Genomic DNA, 18139 nt, shown 5'->3' on the forward strand with positions numbered 1-18139 from the left:
CACATTCTGATTATGGGACGTCAACCTTGCCAGGTACTGGCCTCAAGCCAGAGATCAAGCTCCACATGATTTGGTTGTGAAGATAAACATGCTTTGTTCACAGATATTGTGCAGCAGATCATGATCCCAGCATCTTGCTCTTGCTTTGACTTGTCTCTTTTTCACATAAGCTCAAGGTCAGTCCAACTCTACTGATTTGGAAACCCGTTGCAGCTTCAAGCTCATAGGAACCTTCACTTGCTGCCAGAGCAGGACACTCACACTGCAGCTGCAAGCTGAACCGCTCCAAGTTTTGTCAACGCTCCCAATAGATAGTTGAAGATGTCTTCAATACAGATCTGTATCCTACAAAACCAGGCTTGCGCAAATGCTTACACCAAAGGAGCTCCCTTTTAAGCTCCTGGTCTCCCACTTGTTGAAGCGTCACTTCTAGATACATCTAGAAGTGTACAACGTTAGAAATTTCTAAAGCAGCGAAATCACACATACCGTACACTCCAACACTCACTCTCATTGACACTCACATGCGACACTAGACATTGACAGTCAGGCCCTCTCAAGACAGGTCAAAGCCGGCGTTGGCTGAGATGGCGTAGAGCAGTTTCTTGCGCAGCGTGGAGGCTCGCCGGTAGTTGGGCAGCTTGAGCATGTTGTAGCAGGTGCTGGCTGTTGGCAGCCGGTCCACGTCAGCGCCACCCAGCAACGCAAGCGGAGACGCGTCGCACGGCACCTGCGCGCACATGCCAGCGCATGTTCACTCCCAACGGTCGAGACATCTGTACCGCTAGAAAGGCTAGGAACGGCGCCTGCAAAGAGGATATACTCAGTGCAGCAAGTTCTGGCAACCAGTGGAGCAACGCATCAAGCTTTGGATGGAGGCATCAGCGCAAAGAATGGGAGAAAAGTAAATTACTGAGATTTTATGACATGCTGAGCACAGAAGGCATACAGGACCTTCTGAAGAAGCAGATCAATTGACGTGGGTGCCAGCCAATGCTGGCTGCTCAGCATATCTTGTCAAGTAGCTACAGCTTGATATAGCTATAGCTTTAGTTTCAATGTCAGCACTCAATGCTAGCACAGCAACATTGCAGCAGAGGGGGCAACTGACCCGGTGCAGGGTGAGGGGTGGGTTCAGGTGTTTGAATCCTCCCAGAGGCGCTCGGCTGACGGAAGTGGCAAACTTCATCAGCGCACTCCTCTCCTTGGGGCCCATCTCCTTCACCACCTGTCCGTGTCACATTTGAAGTCAAACATTGATGCAAGTTAAAGTGAAATAGAATCTTGTGGCACCTGACACAACAGCCCCATTGTCCTGTCAAGTCACAGTCAGAAGGAAAAGGAAGAAGTAATTTGAATAATGCATATGCATGACCTCTGTGCCAGGCAGCATGCAGACAGCTAACGGTGAACTGTTGCCCCAGGAATTGTCCTCGCCAGCTGGTGGACGGTCCGCTGAGCTAAGACAGTCAGCGCCCAGCAACCCCATCGTTTCCATGCAAAGCACCCAATTCAGAAATTACAGAAGAACAATGCAGCGGCTCTGAATTCTGAACTGAACCTCAAAATAATTGCGAAATAGGGGCGGGCCTTCCAGAAGAGTTTGACGGTGGGGCTGTCGGGCCCGTAGCCGCCGGAGTAGGTGGCGTGAGCGCGCATGTCACCCACGTCCAGTCCGCCGCCCTCGCCCCCGCTGAGCAGCTGGTTCACCTCCGCCGGGTTGAACAGCCGCAGCCAACCGGGCGCTATCACCTGCAACAAAATCAACATTCAGTCTGACCAACTTCATGAGCTGGGGCACACAGATATCCATTGTCCATTGGACAATGGGAGCCAAAAATTGTGGCTGGGATGTACAGCTGCAGCCACCCCGGTGTAATTACCTGTGCGATGCAGTGTTTGCCATATACATTGAGCCTGAGACTGCAAACTGCATCATGTACATGGCCTGCCAGCCTGACAGGCATATCCTGAGCCAACAAAGATGGCCTGCAGACAACATGTAGAGCTTTCTCTATACAGATGCAGGAATTGCTTGGCAGACATGACGGCAGGAAGATTAGATTGTGCAGATGCAGTCCGGTGCATGCGAGTGAGCTGGGGTGTTGCACCATCCACTGTGCACTCCGCTGGAGATCTGCATTCTTGTGAGGAACAATGCCAAGATGGTGCTCAGGACTGTATAGGCCATCCTAAATAGCTGCATTGTGCCCGAGCGGATGAAGGGCTGCAAGACACCCAAGGCGACCCCCGATCCAATGAAGGCCGTTTGGTATCATAAAAAACAGCCTGCCAACCATCTGTGCAGAAAAAGGTAGCAGGCGCTCTGCCTCTTTGCCTACGTTTAGGCGCAGTCAGCACAGAGAGAATAAAAAAGCATAAGCAGCACGCCTGAGCTAGGCCGGCCGCGAATGCAGCGGCAGCGGCACCGAGGCGGCCGTTGAGGTGCCAGTCAGCGACAAGGTGAATGTAAAGCAGCTTGTTGGCGTTAGTAACCGCCACGTCAGCGCCACCCGGGACCAGCTCCTGCACCGAGCGCCGCCCAAACGCCTCCTCCTCCGCCGCAAACGACAGGCCCAGATCCTCGGCCTCGCCCTCGTACCTGCGCAGGATACACTCTCAGCCTGTCGAAACTTGCATGATCTGGCAAGCTGATGAAGGCAGTAAATGCAGGCAAGCAGCTAGCCGGTCAGAATCAGCCATACATGCTTCTGCCTTCCAAATGCCTTTTGCAAATCCAGATAGACATTTTTGCACATGTAGCTCTCCAAATGAAGGACTTCTGATCAGGCTGTCGTAGGAAATTTCTGAAATCCTGAGAGTGACATCTCAGTGCACAGCACATAAGTGGGCAGGCAGAGCCGCACCGTTTGAGATGCAGCAAATTTCGGTGCAGCTCCGGGTCGAGCGCTGCCAGCTCGTCAAACATGGGCCGCCGGCCCTGCATGCACAATTTACTAATAAATCTCAACCTAGCTGACACAACACACTAAACTTCCATGCACTCATAGTTCAAGAGTCAATAGGTGAGATACAGCAGCACGAAATTTTGCTTTCGCCTGCAGCTTCAGCCAGGCCCTGCATCCGCGAAATAAAGGCAGGAAAAAGAAGCCCTTTCAGAGTACACTTACTATTTAGAATTACTCACCCACAATGTTGTGATATTATAACAGGAACAAGAAAATAACTTGCACCCGCGCAGCATAGACAGGAAATTATAATCTCAAGCTTATATTCACATGCGAGACAACAGCAGCATTTGCAGCTGCGCGACGAAGGCGGGCACAAAATATATGGATCTTAAAATTTGAGCACAGGAAACAGAAAACCACCTGCAGCCTTGCGACAAAGAAGGGCGCCAGGGGAGTGTCAAGCAGAATGCCTTCATATAGCGCCTTGCCAAACACAAGGCCCAGGAAATGCAGCAGCGCCGGCGCGGATGCAATGTGCGCCGCGGCCGGCTGAGGAAATGCAAGGCCTCCCTCGGCTGTCGATGTGAACAGGCCGCGGTTCACATCGAAGCCCGCCTTCACCACCTGCAGCAGAGGAAGAGAAAATGAGTGCACAGATAGGCCTTTGTTCAGCTGCTATATCTTGAGCCACCTGTACTGCTCCCGTCTCACAGTCTGCGATTTGCACTCTGCATACTTTCTCCACACAGCTGCATGTTCCTGACTGCCTCACTGACCTCCCCTCCTCCACTTCTGCTCTACAGGGATGGCTAACGGAGTTTGTGGTTCATGCTGGGTGCACAGAGGGGTCGCTATTTAGCCGGTAAAGATGGAAGGATGGTTAAGATGCTGTTTGAGGCAGTCAAGCATCTCTCTCCAAGTCAGCGGCCTTCTCTTGATATTCCTGGAGTCCGACAAATTGCTTTCCTCCCCAAGCAAGCATGGCAACAGCGCTCACAATTCCATCACCAGGACCAGATTGGCAACAGTAACCAGTGCACAAGGAGAGTCCCACTGCCATTGAAAACTTAGGCACGACAAGCAGGGCAGCTGATCACCACTTGTCATAAGCTTTGTGGCTATGTGGGACATCTGGAGGTCATTGTAAGCCTGCGCTTCTACTTCTGCTTGTTGTATGTAAACTTCCTTTCCTGCACAGTAACTGGAAAGCAGGTCTCTGCCTCGAAGGCCAGAAGAGTGAGTCACCTCCTCCAGAAACTCTTTCACCAGGCCGCCATGGTCCAAGCCGGCCTCCATCTCCCCATGAACGTTCACAAAGGACACGCTAAGGCGGCCCTTGATCGAGCCGCCAACGTTTCGCAGTGCCGCGTAGCCGTCGTCCAGAATGGCGCTCCGGCGCACGGTAATCTCCAGCGGCCGAGGTCCCCCGGAAGCGGGGGCCGCCTCCCAATTTCCCCTGCAAGAACAACAATTCTTTCCTCGAAATCGAGGACAGATCTGTACTCTCTGTGTCAGTGTGTATCTTGAGGTATGTGTGTTTAAAATCTTGGCAAATATATGGTCTTGGGATTTCAAGGGCACTGTTGCACCGCTTGTTCTTGGCCTTGCAGGCTTTGCACTTTACACAAAGGGACTGACGGGTTCTCTATCAATAGACTGCAGCGCATGCAGGCGTCAGAGCACGGCCGGTCATGTCAATATACTATCCTTGTCTAGCATGACGACTCAGGAGGAATCAGGTCGCGCACCGCTCCTTGTCGGCTGCCACCAATGAGCGGAAGATGAGCACTCGTTGGGTGAAGGGCACGCACTGCGGCGCCTCTGTCAGCAGCGCAGCCAACGCAGCCGACCGCCCGCTCACAGCGCCATCCCTTTTGCACAGAACGGCAGAGATCTCAGGAAAACAATTAGACGATATACAGGCGAAATCCAGACAGAAGGTGCTGTTGCCCTTTTTGAACTGGCACTTGATACGTTGTGCCAAGCCATGCCAATGCAGATCAGCAACTTGAGGACCCTCATACACGTACCACTGCCCTTTGCTTTTGACATGGCTATTCTTTGCTAGCTGATGCAGACGTATCAGAAACAGCGCTGTGGGTACTGGCACGCGTCAGTGCCACAAAAGGGGGCTCAAATTGCATGACTGATATGACTTTGCAAGCAGGTATCAGCATGCTGCACTTGTTGCTTCATGCATTGATCATCAAGATGACAACCCTGTGGGATAGATAACATCTTACTTGTTCTGAGCGGGGGATCCTGGGGGACCCTGCAGCAGCGCACGCATGACGGCTGCGGCGCTGAAACGCTCCTCGGCCGATTCGTCCGCGGCGGCCTCCGCAGCCGTAAACGGGCCCAGCCACAGCGCGGCCGGGCAGTACCTTTTTCGAGCAGTTCCAGCTTCTCAGTCCTTGAAGTGCATATCTTCAATATCTACCAAATAAGAGGTGGGATTTCGGTACCAGCTTGTCTGCACCTGGCCTCTGGCAGGAGAGCGTGTAACCACAATTTCATATCTTGCTCAGGGTGAAGCTGATGTGTAATTGCAGGCACAGGCGTCGTTAAGTCAGTAGCAAGCTGTACCCAAGCAGTATCCCTGCTGCATTTGATCCGTCAGGCTCTTGACAAGCAAGGCCTGTCTGTCTCCATGCATGCCTGCCGTGCCATGCAAGGTACCGTTCTTCCTTCCCAGGCACATTGGCCTAAACCTCTGACAAAAGAAGGGCAACACCTGCGCCGCACGTCGCGCTCGTACATTTCCCTCAGCAGCCGCGGCGCCCACCGGCCTAACAGTGCGCGTGCCGTGGCCGCATCAAACCCTGCACAGTGCCAGAAACAATCTTCACACTCCTTGCGTGCACAAGCAGCCAATGACAGCAAAACTGCCTGCATTCCCCTTCCCAACGATACACAAGGCTACAATGGCCTGTGCCTGCACACATCTGTACATTCTGCTCTTCCTGCCTGTGACCCTGCTTGGACCCAGAGCTAACCCCGGCCCCACAGCAGCGCCTGCAAGGCTTGCCATTTCAGACCCAGTACCAGCTGACGTGAGCTGTGAAGTTCAGCTGGGTGCCAAGGCTCATGAGCCCTCAAGGAGACGTGAGGGCCCAACCTGGATAAGGCGGTGGCGGCTGCCGGGCGGCAGAGGATTTGGCAACGGCGGCGGGGCAGTGAGTCGAGTAGACAAGGGTGTTGAGCGAAGTGGCGATGCCTCGCTGCTGCCCCAGATTGAACACGCTCTGCAGGGTGTAGAAGTCGTCATCATCCAACACCAGCAGCGCCTGTGAGTACACCCTGCAGCCCACGCAAAAAAACAATTCAAAGTTGCGAAGACAAAGGAAACATACACACAAATAATGTCCAAAGACGAAATCAAAATCTTAACAAAGCAAATAAAAATGAAACAAAACTGTCATAGGTGTACTGGCTGCGTAGACATTCATGTATATCAAAAGTTAAATAAATGCAGCACTGCAGTAGCATCAGGCAGCCATTGGCATGCTGACGCAGGCAAGGAGCGCAAATCATGCAACAGGTATGCAACTTATGGCAAAAGTCCTATCATTTCCACATGGTTTCTTGAGGAGGCAGGGAGGCTGCAGCACCTGCAGAAGAGGCCAAAGACGGATGCGTGAGCTGGGTCTACACCGCGGAGGCCCATCTGCAGAGAGATAATGTCCCAGCCGCGAGTGGCCTCCATTGGAGCCTCCAGTGGCAACCCCAGGCTTGTGGCCAGCCACCGCCACAGTCTTGGCAGTACAGCGCTGCCCATTGCCTGTCCCCAAAGAATACATTTTCTTAATTCGCCTTTCCTTGCGTGTGCACTAAAATATAACGTTGCTAACAGTGAGCATTGCAGGTGCTGCCCGTCGTCTATGCCCCAAGAAAAGGTTGATCAATGTCACGCTCGCGAGCGTATACACTCACACATTGCCTGGCCAAGCAGACAAATTTTATTTTCCCCTTTTCCCGAGAATTGTGGCATGCGATTGGGTCCGTACAGGTTGTGACAAAGCCACATGCGATTGTATGCAATGAGTTGCTTGAGGCTGCTCCCTCAGAGGAAGCAGGACCCACTAAACATGCCAGCACTCTTTGCAGAACTACAGCTGATTTTGCGGTGCGGGCATGCTCATCATCCTGAGGGTGTCTAAGCATGACTCACGTGTCACAGGGAGCTACCATCGCGTTGATGGGTCATTGCCACACCATGATCATCCAGATGCCAGTCAGAGTACAAGCAAAGAGCGTCAATTTTAGGGAGGAACTTATCCTTGGACACCAAATGTCACTATATGTGCAAAGCCATTCAAGAATCTTTACTCGCATATGCTGGCGGTGAAGATGATTGAGTGGGGTCCTCACCAGGGCATTGACAAATCTGGGCTCCTCCTTGTCGGCCTGGCAGCTGGTGGCGGGGGCCAGAATAGGGAGAGAAATTAGCAGGAGGTGGTACAGATGCGCCAGCAGGGGCAGCTGATTCGCTGGCAGCCCTGACAGAAGCTGCATCACGAATGTTCCCTCCGCCAGCGGCCACAGCCCAGCAATGGCACCTGCACAGTCATTGTCAGGCCATCCAATTGTAGCACAATCGCCTGTGATCTGTTGGGCAATCCAGTAAACTCGTTCGATTTGATTGGCACGCATGCATGCGTGCATGCATGGCTGCGTCATTGCAAACGGCCGTGTAGCTTTTGGGTTCCTTACGCATCCATCTCTCAGATGATACAGACAATGTGGTGATTACCTTGGGTATCAGAGGTTGAGTGGCTGCTGATTTTCTGACGGTAAGCGGAGAGGGTCCTGCTCAAGAGGCCCAGCGCCACTTGGAGGTACGCCTCAGCACTGGCGCTGTCCCCAAGCAGGGCTGACTTGGGCAGGTACTGCACAGAGCGCCCACCCTGCACCACACCACCCTGGTGCTAGGGTTGAAATGCCTGAAAAAGAGGTGCCCTATCTGTACTTCTATGTCACTATTCATATAGACATCGTCACAACACAGCATGCATCTGCTGAGATCTTACTTTCATAAATGTCAGCGTCTTGAGCTCAACCACACAATCATGGCTAGGGATGTGACTTACGGAAGAAGACATGGACTCAGCACGTTGTGTGCCAGTCATGCTGCGTCAGACTGCAAGAGCTAGCAGTACATCAGGTCCTGTCAGTCCTTGTGCAGAAAGGTCAGCAGCGCACCTCGAGCTTCTTAGTGACAAGGACCCCGGAAACAAGCTGCGTCAGGTTGACCAGAGCCCACAGGTAGTCACTCCACACCAGCCCATCTCCAGACCATGGACTGCGGACACACCACAAATTATTTTGTGTCTTTTTCCTGCTCGCTTCTTGTCATCTGATACATGCAGCAGTCGGGCTGACCAGCAGCAAGACAACAAGGCCTCAAACCCCCATGCAGACCAGGAGGGAAGGTGACCTGCCTGATGCCTGTGCCACACTCCCGGTCATGAGAAGCTGCGGAGGAGGTCCTTCTGCCCGGGTCAGCACTCGCGCAGTTACCAGCAACGCCCCCGAGCTCCCCAAGCGCAGGCAGGAGGGCCTGGAACGCGTTCAGAGAGGTGAGCTGTGCGCGCACGCCAGCTGGCACGTCCTCGATCAGCCGCGGCGCCGTGAGGAGGTACGCCGCGATACCGCGCGCTGCCGGGGCGGCCCCGGGAACCTGCGGCGCGGCATGCGCAGCCGCCGCTGCAGCTGCCGGCAGCTGCTGCCCACCGCCTTCCGGCTCCCCGGCGGCTGTCGTTTCCTGCCGCTGTGGCACCGTGCACAGCAGGGCTGTTGCCGCCATCTGCATTGTGGAGATGAGCTGTGCTTCCGCCACTGATACGCATTCTGCGTATCCTGCTCCGTTTGCGCCGTAGTGATCGCTGCGTCTGCACTGAGCCAGCCTCCTCAAACCCGTCGCCAATACAAGCGTGCTGCCGGCAAAGCTCCTCAGCGCTGAGGCTGCTTGAGCAGCATCGCTGTCACCTGTAAATGCAAAAACAATATATCCAGCATGTGTGATGTCTCCACACGATGTGATTGTACCAATACAATATCATCATTCTAATGCGTTCATCCTTGCACCATCTCCTCTCCGATCTTGTTGAAGAGACTGCAAGGGAGTTGCAGGAAAAGGCAGCTGGAAGGTGCAGCATAATTTTCTTGCAGGAGCTGTACATAGGTGCTACGACAGCAGGTGCTCTCAAAACAAAGCCAGAGAGTTTGTCATGCGCACAGGTGATGCAGGAGTGCTCACCTTTCGGGTAGCAGGCCCAGGAGTTGGAGTCTAGCAGCAGCACAAGAACCCGTGCAGCCGCCATTTCCAGCAGAGCGCCTCCTTGCCCTTTCCTGGCAGACCCCAGCAGCCCAGCACACAGCAGCACCAGCGTCCTACTTTGGCGCTGCCATGTCTGCCTGTGTGCACATGCACAATAGCTTCGACACGCCATTCCAATCCATGAGGATCAGGTAAGTCGGAGCAGCGTTGTTAAAACAGCCCTTCAACCTTCTCTAACTTGGGTATACGTATGGTAGTTTGCTGGAAGTGCTTATCTCTGTTTAGTGCGACATGACATGCATAACAAACCGTTCATCACCATGCACATATCAGCGTTGCATGCAAAGCAAACGTATTGAGAAGGACATGAAAACTGAATAACTACGGCTACTGTGCACCACCGACAGTGGCACCTGCCTTCGCTGAGGGTCATTTGCCAAGAAGCAGACGTTGAGGCCCGGATCTGTCGCAGCAATGCTGCGCAGCAAGAGTGCCAGCATGCCTCTCAGGGGTGCGCCCTCTGTGGCATGATGTATACTGATGGCGCCTCCATTTGAGGAATTGATAGGATGCCTGCGAGAGGCTGGTGGCAGAACTGCAAAGAGTGGTGGCGGCAGCACCTTATCTGCAGCCACAAAAGCAGAAAACATGAGTCATTTTTCTCAATTCTTATCCTGAATGCAGCGAGAAGGTGAAGAGGTGGCCATGGAATGCCACCTTTGAGAAAACTTAATGGTAAAAATGACCATAAGGGCCTGGCAAAAATAAACATGCTCTGATGGCTGCACGCAGCAGGAGAGGGGATTAAGTCACAAGAAGGCCAAGGCGCTTGCCTTGCAGTGTTGTAGCTGGCAAGGTGGTTTCTGGGGAGGCTGCAGCAGAGGCAAAGTCCTGCAGCCATTGCTCGAAGAGGCGCTTGCGCACCCACCTTCTGGCTTTGAAACCCCTGCAGGCAACACATACCCAGGATGCAGCTACTTTGCGGACATGACGAGGCTTCGTTTCGAGCATGACTGGTTGCATCCATCATTTTGCTTCCCGTTGAACTGAGAGCTGTGTGTGGTGAGGATCGTACCAGAATACCCTCTGTATCAGGCTTGCTGATTTGCTACGCACTCTCTGTTCACTGCGCGCTAGCCTCTCCGCCTTCACTTGACTCACAAGCTCATCCCTGTTACGACAAAATATTGTGTGATCATCACAATTTTGCTTATCTGGTCTGCAGTTGTAGAGGATGAAGTACAAAGTACCAACATACAGAGGTTCGGTGAACTACGGATCACCAGAAGTATTCTCAAAGCAACTTCTCTGGATCACCTGGTGATTTCCTTTTTGGTTCTAGCCGACAGATTGCGCGTGCGACTCCTGTCAAAATCCATGCTCACCAGAATTGTTCACATCAGGTCCAAGAGCACATCGGACTACATTCCGACATACGTCATCGCAATTGAATATTTATGGATGTCATTTTGACGCAGGTACATGCTGAGATGTTCTTCCTTAATGCCTGGCACTGCTCCCTAGGAATCAGTATAACCTGCTTCCGGTGCAGTCCTCACTGTACGATGTCTTCTGGCACATCTTAGTTCATCTAAGACGTGGAAGATAATCTACGTTTTTGCTCATCCACCCCACAAGGATCGTATCGGCACGAAAGAGATCTGTTTGAGCCAAAGCCCGAGGTTGGGAAGCTGTCCGCCTTGGCAAGAAGTCGCATATACGCATCAATGCGTTTGAATGGGCAGCTTGGGACTACAACAAAGTTCAGGATCAGGAGCGAGATCTGCATAGTCATCAAGAGATTGGGGAGCTTTTAATCCCTCTGTAAATTCCTGATCCGGACTGCTGCCTCGCCTTGTATCAGTGCGGTGTTCAGACGAGCCATGGCTTCCGGTAGGAGGAAGGTGTTGCTTTCCGGGTGCTTCTTGGTGCTGCTTGTCCTGACAGGGACAGCTCAAGGTAAGTGATCTATTTAATGTGCTCATCTGGTAATTGAAGGCATATGGCGTTTTGTAGCACCCGTGCATATTTTTCTATATAGGAAGATGCTCTCCACCGTGGATGGTACTGCGCCATGCAATCTCGCTTGGAACGAGCAGAAGTGATCATTAGCTATTTTGAAAGATGACAACGCTTTTTGACAAGTGATTATGAGGTCATATTATCAGCATTCCGCTCTCTGAGTAGCTCAGGGAGGCGTCTCAAGGCAGGAGGGAACGATCCATAATGCATTCTCACATCTCCTGAAGCACATCATCTTCGTCCATTGTGCAGGCCAGAGCGGAGGAAGCAACGGAGGAGGGAACAGTGCAGCGCGCAGCACTGGCAATGGGCTGCTGGGGAATCCTGCTGGAGGCAGTGGCGGCACGTTGGGAGGCGGCAGCACAAGGTCCTTCAGCACCCTGGGGGGAACCACTGGCGGTGTCACCTCTGTGCAAGGAGGCACCACTGGTGGCAGTCGCATTGGCCCCATCCCGCAGGGAGAGGTCCGCGCATCCACATCTCCTCTTTACTGTCCCAAATCTAATTGCAGTTGCAACTGATGCACAGCTCCTCTAAATGTGCAAGGATTGGCTTTGCAAGCCTGCATTACATGGGCTGTTGGTAAGGAAAGAGAGTTTTACCCAGAAAGCACACGAATCTGATATTGCATAGCACTGTTGAGCGCTAGTGCTTTTCAACACGTTTACCATGACACTGGTGCAAGGCAAGAGTGGGGTGGCTTGTGAGTGACAAAGGAGACCAATCCAGACCATCCGCCTGGTAGCTAAGCTGAGTCAGCTGTGACCTTGCATTCTCACACCAGGATCAGTAAGCAGCGCATGATGCCGGCATGTGCGCGCAGGTGTCGACCATCAGGACGTCCAGTCAGTTCAGCGCTGCTCAAAACGGCGTGCTGGGTGGCGGAGGGAACAGCAACGCCGGCGGCGGTGTGCTCGGGGGTGGCAACACGAATGGCGGGGGAAATGACAATAATAGCGGTGGCGGCAATGACAACAACAATGGCAGCAACAACGATAGCGGCAACAGCAATAACAACAACGATGGGCAGCGGAGCCGCTCCCTTGATTCCAGGGGTGGATATGTCTACAACAACAGGTGACTTCCTGACCTTTTGCCGCAGCAAACAAAAATCCTAGGATGGGCCCTGCCTGTCTACAGCGCAGCTGCTCAGCAACCACTGAGAATTTGCTCGCTGATCTGCAAAGGCACATGTCAGAGCTTGTGTATTCTCTTCCCTGCCTGCACATTTTGACCTGGATCAACATTATAAGGACTCAAGTATCATCTGTTCCTGCATACATACACCATTCTGCGGCCATTTTGGAGCTGCCTATCTCCCTCATGACTAACATACAAACCATACTCTGCTCAGCTACACTCAATTGCTGCCAGGCAAGGCCATGCTGGCTTCAAGGGGAAGTCCCTCCTTCTCTGAGTGGCCCTAGAGCCAAGCAGCTTGAAGCCTTAAGTGTCAATATCACTGTATTCCACCTCAATATTGTTCAAATTCAAACGTCCTGTCACCCAGGTACTGGTGGAGGGGCGGCTACTGGGATGGAGCCTGCTACGCATGTGGAATCTGGCGCAGTGATAATGCCGGCTATCCCACCTGCCCTGCCTGCCAGTACTTTGACCCAGATCAGCGCCTATGCATCACCGTCCAAGACTGCCCCAACACCTGAGCAGTTTTGGATGTTCCAAACTTCAAGCTTGCACCTTTGCTCATCTGGCAGCTGCTAGGGCACCGTGGCTGCATGCATGCATGCGCACATGCTCCTATGCGCTGTGGTCAATTTCTGTATATCAAATGAAAAGAACTCTGAGGGACGGATGTGACAAGGTGCCGAACACAAAGCTCCAGGCCGTTTGACAGCACCCAGCGCCTCAACAAATGCCCAGGGCTGCTTAGACAGCACTCTCAATGTCTCCCGGGCTGTCCCAGGGATTTAAGATCTTCCGAGCACTTTTCAGTCGATGAAGGGCAAACTGGTGACCAAACCAGGACACTTTTCAAGGACCCAGGAGCATGGAGCTCAAAATTAGAATGTTGCATATGGCCTGTTTCAACCCTGTGATTCACTATGCATATATGGACAGCACATGGTTGCCGTGGTAGTAAGGCGTGATCGGGCGCTCAGCCTGCACGCAAGGCAGTTGGCAATACAGGTGGCACCATGCATGCGCGCCCTATGCATTCGTTCAGACTGCATCTGATGTTAGTCACCGTACGCAAGACTTGGAGGCCGCTGCAGGGGCACTGACTGTATACTCGCTGTGCCGTTACGATGTGTAGAACAAAAGTGTGGCTGTGATGCTTTGAAGCAGTATGAACATGTACAACTTGAGGCAGCCCTTCCTCAGGAAGCAGAGGCATTGCCTGTTTGTCCGTGCATTATCCCTGATGCAATTTTGCAAGTTGACAAAACTTGGCAGCTGCTTTGCAGGCTACATGCTGTCAAAGGTACTGCCTGTCTGATTAATTAGTCACAGTGATATGGTTGCCAACGGATGGTATTGAGGCATGCCACATGCTGACCCGCAAAGGCATGCATGTAACTAATTGGATTACAATCAAGTAGCTCAGCTGCCCCGGCTGGCAGGTGGCGGTATGTATAGTAAGCACCATGTGTTGATTGGGTCTTGCTTGGATCTAGCGAGTCCATGAAGGGGTAGGCCATGTGGCAGCCACGACATGCAGCTAGCTTGTCTGCAGAGTCTGCAGTGCAGACGCACCCTGTCTCTGGCAGAAAAAGCGCCTAATAATCATAAATAGCTCAGTGTAACAACACGCTGTTGCATCCCACTCCGAGTCACATGTGCACAGATGGGTGCCTGCAGTGCTCATTTGAGATGCACACTCACTGCATGGCCCAATTGCCAGATTTAATTGTTGTGCCTTACTATGGTACTCAGTCAGTACTTAGTAATCAAGCCAAGTTTTCTTGTTGCCAAATGTGACACCCGGAGGGACCGTAGTAGTCAATTTGGGGCGGGTTGCAGAACTGGCAGCAAGCCACGGAATGTGAGCAGCATGCTGCTAGAGGTATTTGAAGGACAAGTGGAGCTTTTGTTATCCCACTCCTGGAGCGTGGACACATCACATGCTATCACATGTCGGGCATGGGCACGCCCAGCTTATAGAGCCAGCGCAGGAACGGCGGCAAAGTGTATTGCTTCTCTATGCGTTCCACAAACTCCCTCGCCTTTTCAAAGTCAGCTTTGACTGTGTCCGCCACTTCTTGCTCCTCTTTCTGCAGCTCCTGCACAAGCCCCTGCTCGTCCTTCTGCAGCTCGCTCAGCAACCCCTGCGCGCACCGATGCCGGGTGATTGAGAGTCAGGATTGAGAGTCAGGGTTCGACAAGGCCGTTAAAAGGGTCCCAGATGGGGCGGAAGAAAATTTCTTGTGCTCCAGAAAAATCACAGGCGGAATACTGACAGCTGCACAAAATGAAACACATGCATTTCTTTGGCCATATGGATGAATTGTCAAATCCATGAACATTTTTGCGCGGATCTGGCAAGTCCAACAAGGGCTAGCATTTCTGACAGCCTCTACCTACAGCTTTTCTGAAGACATACCTTGCCTCTGGCAGGAAAGCATGTTATGATAAATTGATTAAAAGGGAAGACTCACCTGTTCCAGGACGGTGAAACCCTTGCCAAATGAACTGAGGTCATTCTCCAGGGCATACTCCACCTTTTCAACCTCCCTCTTCACCTCCTTCTCAAGGCCCTCCTCAACCTGCGCATGCACAACTCGCTTCAGCTTCTCTCGCAATATCTGCTAAGGGTATAAACCTCTCAAACATTGTGCCCTGGTCACTTCACAGGTCAATTGGCACCCCCTCAAGTGACTCCATTCCTGCTCCCATCCACACAACCAACTGGGCAATTCTTTGGAGATGGGCAATTGCAGTATGGCAATAGCAGTAGGCCAGACAGAGCGAATGTGACCAAGATAAACACCATAAGGGGGTGCTTCCACTGCCCTGGCTAGGCAAATCTCTGCAAATCTTGAGGCTGCCCTGAAGGTGCCAAGCCACTGGGCATCGTTCAAAAGATGCCCAGAACTAGCTCTGCACCCTCAATCTGACACCGCCAGTGCTCCGAGACAGAAGAAACACAGGAAGGCGTCCTAGTGGCTCATCCTTTGCAGGTGAATGCTTGAGCAGGTTTTGTAATTGTTAAGGAGCATGGGTGACGCACCTCCTCCAACAGGGACTCCTGAGGGGGGTGGGGCTTGCAGCTGTTATCGGTGAGTTTGAACTGGCTCCACGTCAGTCCCGCCTTTTCCACTGCCGCAGATATCTCCGGGATGTATTCCTCCGGCAGAGTTGACGCCCTGAGCAGCCAAACCCCTGTCAGAACTTTCTAAAACAATTGCCTCTACTCCCATCGCCGAGAAAATACGCCAACACTGCCTTCAAGGACACAGGTGCGCAGAGGCTCTCCCAGAGGGATAGTGCAGGGTGAGAGATGCTAACAGTTGCACATGAGTTTGCTGTTCTCTAGACCCCATCTCCCAAGTCTCCATACTGATGTTGCCGTTAGCATGAGAAGCAAATAATGACAGATTGTGACAAGCACAGTACTAACTTGAATCAGTGCAGTGTAATTTTTATGCCTGGATACCTAGTACTTTGAGTATAATAATAGAAATAACAATTTTGTTATAATAAAAGTTTAGCATTCATAACGTAATGTGCCTTGGCGCACCTTGTGTAGACAGTGGCGCCTCCATAGCCTTTCCAGGCATCGTTGTTGCCTCGGTAATAAATGACCACATACTGGTCGGGCTTGGATGCCAGGATGTACCAGTCGTCAGTATAATTCAGGTACTCGTTCCCATCGTTGCGCAGATATGCAGGGCTGACGTTTGATTTCTGCACATGCACACAGGAGTCATTTATCAACCGGGTTGCGAAATCAGCAACTATGCATGCAGCAGGACTCAGTCCAAATGTAGGGCAATCCTGTCCTGTCTGCGAAATACGGCACAGGAATCTCTATTGTGCTGGGCCTGCAGCATGACTGGCAGCTGAGAAAGCTGCACAGCGTTGGCAAAGGCCGCTCTCGTGCTGTGCACTACTGGACAGCATCAGGCACGCGCCAACTTATCACATGTATCATAGCAACAAAAATGAAGGACTGCCTTTTCACTTCACTCCACCGCCAGCTTGCTGAACATCTGAAAGGGCCGCCAGAAACATGCACTGCCACTTGTCTCTGCCAAGGACAAAGATCAGGAAATGGGAGCTTTGTCCGAGCAAAAGTGAAGGTGGTTTTTATAGTTATGGTTAACATAAAATAATAGCTCCAAATAAACGTGTGCAGAAGCACCTGGTCAAAGGTCTGCACAGTGGAGCGCTCGATGAAGTCCTGATTGCCCTTGGGGATGCGCCAGTTGATCTTCCCATACAGCTTCCCCGGCTCTGGCACACCAAAGTAGTGCACCTGGCAGTCGAAGGTGTCGAAGAGCGGGTTGAGACCGGCTGTGATGTACCATCGCCCCTGCAGACATGCACAGGCCAAGGTGAGTCACCCGCTGTCACTCTGCACATCCTGTCACATTTGCTGCTGTGCCAAAAGCGAGCGGATGCCATTTCCCTACTCATCCTTCACTGTGAGGAGTCACCCCTCCCCAGAGTATGGGTGCGGAGTCAACAGAGTAGCATTTCCTGCCCGTTTTTCTGGGCATGGCTCCTGGATTCCATGTTCTAAGAGTACAACGCATACCATCGGAATGAACAGGCAAGTGCACAGTTCATATGGGTTTTTGGCAGTAAGATCGATTTTATCTCCTGATGATGTCTTCGTCAGCAGTCCAATCTAGCAACAATCCAAGAGCAGGCACAACGGGGTCCCCCCAATCCAACCACCGCTGCACAGGGTGCCAAGTAGGTGGACCTACTCAGCATGCCCCTCAGCTCTGGTCTATGGAAGGCAGTGGCACATGAGCACTGCTGATGCAATGGGAATCTGTGCCGAACCTGGAAGTTGTTCAGGTCAAAACTGGTGTCCAGCGCGCAGTCCGGGGGGACCGGGAAGGATGACTCATCCACCCTCTGCGGCACGCACTTCTTGTCGCTGACTGCGCATGCGGTGAATGCCTCCACCGCCTTGTCAGCGTACAGGTCACCGCAGCGGATCTGCGCTGACAGAACTGCCCATTCAGCCGCTGAAGAATGAGGGCCGCATGGTGGTATTCAGTGCAGCCCAGGAAGATAATTGCGCATGCAGGAGAGTCACACATTCCACATCCCTGCACACTTGTACAGAAATTCCCAAGATTTGCTGTGCAGACTCACTTCACAGCAGGCCTTGCAGGCACCACCCAACTAAGAAACACAAGTAGCAATGGAAGACGTAGGATCCATGGAAACTAAGGTGCAGAGATGACAGAGGGCAGGACACAACGACTCTCTGGCAAACTCATGACATTGCAGCCAACACGTCCTGTCAAGGAAAAACAACAAGAAGTGTGCTTGCCTGGCACTCTGTCTCGTCTGGCCGCCCATTGCAGAGCTGCAGGCACACAAGGTTCTCCAGGCACTCTCCATCACCGATGCACCGCGCGAGCGCCACCTGGCAGTTGGCCAGCAGGCAGGTGCCCACCTTCGCCACATCAGCGCCCGTCGCCGGCCCTGCCGTCGGCAACTAATGCTCATATCATTTGGCATGTCAGTTGCCTGCATGGTAACGTGCCATGCACATGCTGCGTGCCAGATAGGGCAACATGTATGGCACCAGTGCGGTGTCAACAGCAGCGACTAGAGGTACAGGATGTGAGCCACACCTGCTAGCAAAATTGCCCCAACAGCTGCAGCAGCAGCTGTTTGTCTGAGCGCCGCGCTGTGTCCTCTAAGAGAGTCCAAAACTTTTGCAAGCGAGCTCTGGTTGTCAGCAGGCTCTCTGCTGCTGAGCTGGGATCCAGGGGGATTG

At 52.6% G+C, this 18139-nt stretch overlaps 3 protein-coding genes across 3 annotated transcripts; 1 reads left to right on the forward strand and 2 right to left on the reverse strand.

The window, feature by feature from the left end:
• Positions 1-556: 556 nt before the first annotated feature.
• On the reverse strand, positions 557-4767 carry COCSUDRAFT_15978 (hypothetical protein; the record flags this gene model as incomplete). Its single annotated transcript, XM_005647512.1, has 8 exons — positions 557-730; positions 1112-1199; positions 1562-1752; positions 2362-2602; positions 2868-2941; positions 3333-3536; positions 4158-4368; positions 4661-4767. Coding segments are annotated over 8 exons (1290 nt in total), but the record flags the coding sequence as incomplete, so codon positions are not given.
• A 6470-nt stretch (positions 4768-11237) lies between these two features.
• COCSUDRAFT_63409 (hypothetical protein) lies at positions 11238-12878 on the forward strand (the record flags this gene model as incomplete). The annotated part of the gene is made up of 4 exons (XM_005647513.1): positions 11238-11256; positions 11467-11678; positions 12038-12291; positions 12725-12878. 4 exons carry the CDS (start codon positions 11238-11240, stop codon positions 12876-12878), a joined length of 639 nt encoding a protein of 212 aa, XP_005647570.1.
• A 2549-nt stretch (positions 12879-15427) lies between these two features.
• COCSUDRAFT_4775 (VDE-domain-containing protein) lies at positions 15428-17827 on the reverse strand (the record flags this gene model as incomplete). Its single annotated transcript, XM_005647514.1, has 5 exons — positions 15428-15539; positions 15914-16080; positions 16538-16708; positions 17188-17346; positions 17672-17827. Coding segments are annotated over 5 exons (765 nt in total), but the record flags the coding sequence as incomplete, so codon positions are not given.
• Positions 17828-18139: the final 312 nt, after the last annotated feature.

This window comes from Coccomyxa subellipsoidea (assembly GCF_000258705.1).
Source record: "Coccomyxa subellipsoidea C-169, whole genome shotgun sequence".
In the NCBI taxonomy this organism is placed as follows: domain Eukaryota; kingdom Viridiplantae; phylum Chlorophyta; class Trebouxiophyceae; family Coccomyxaceae; genus Coccomyxa; species Coccomyxa subellipsoidea.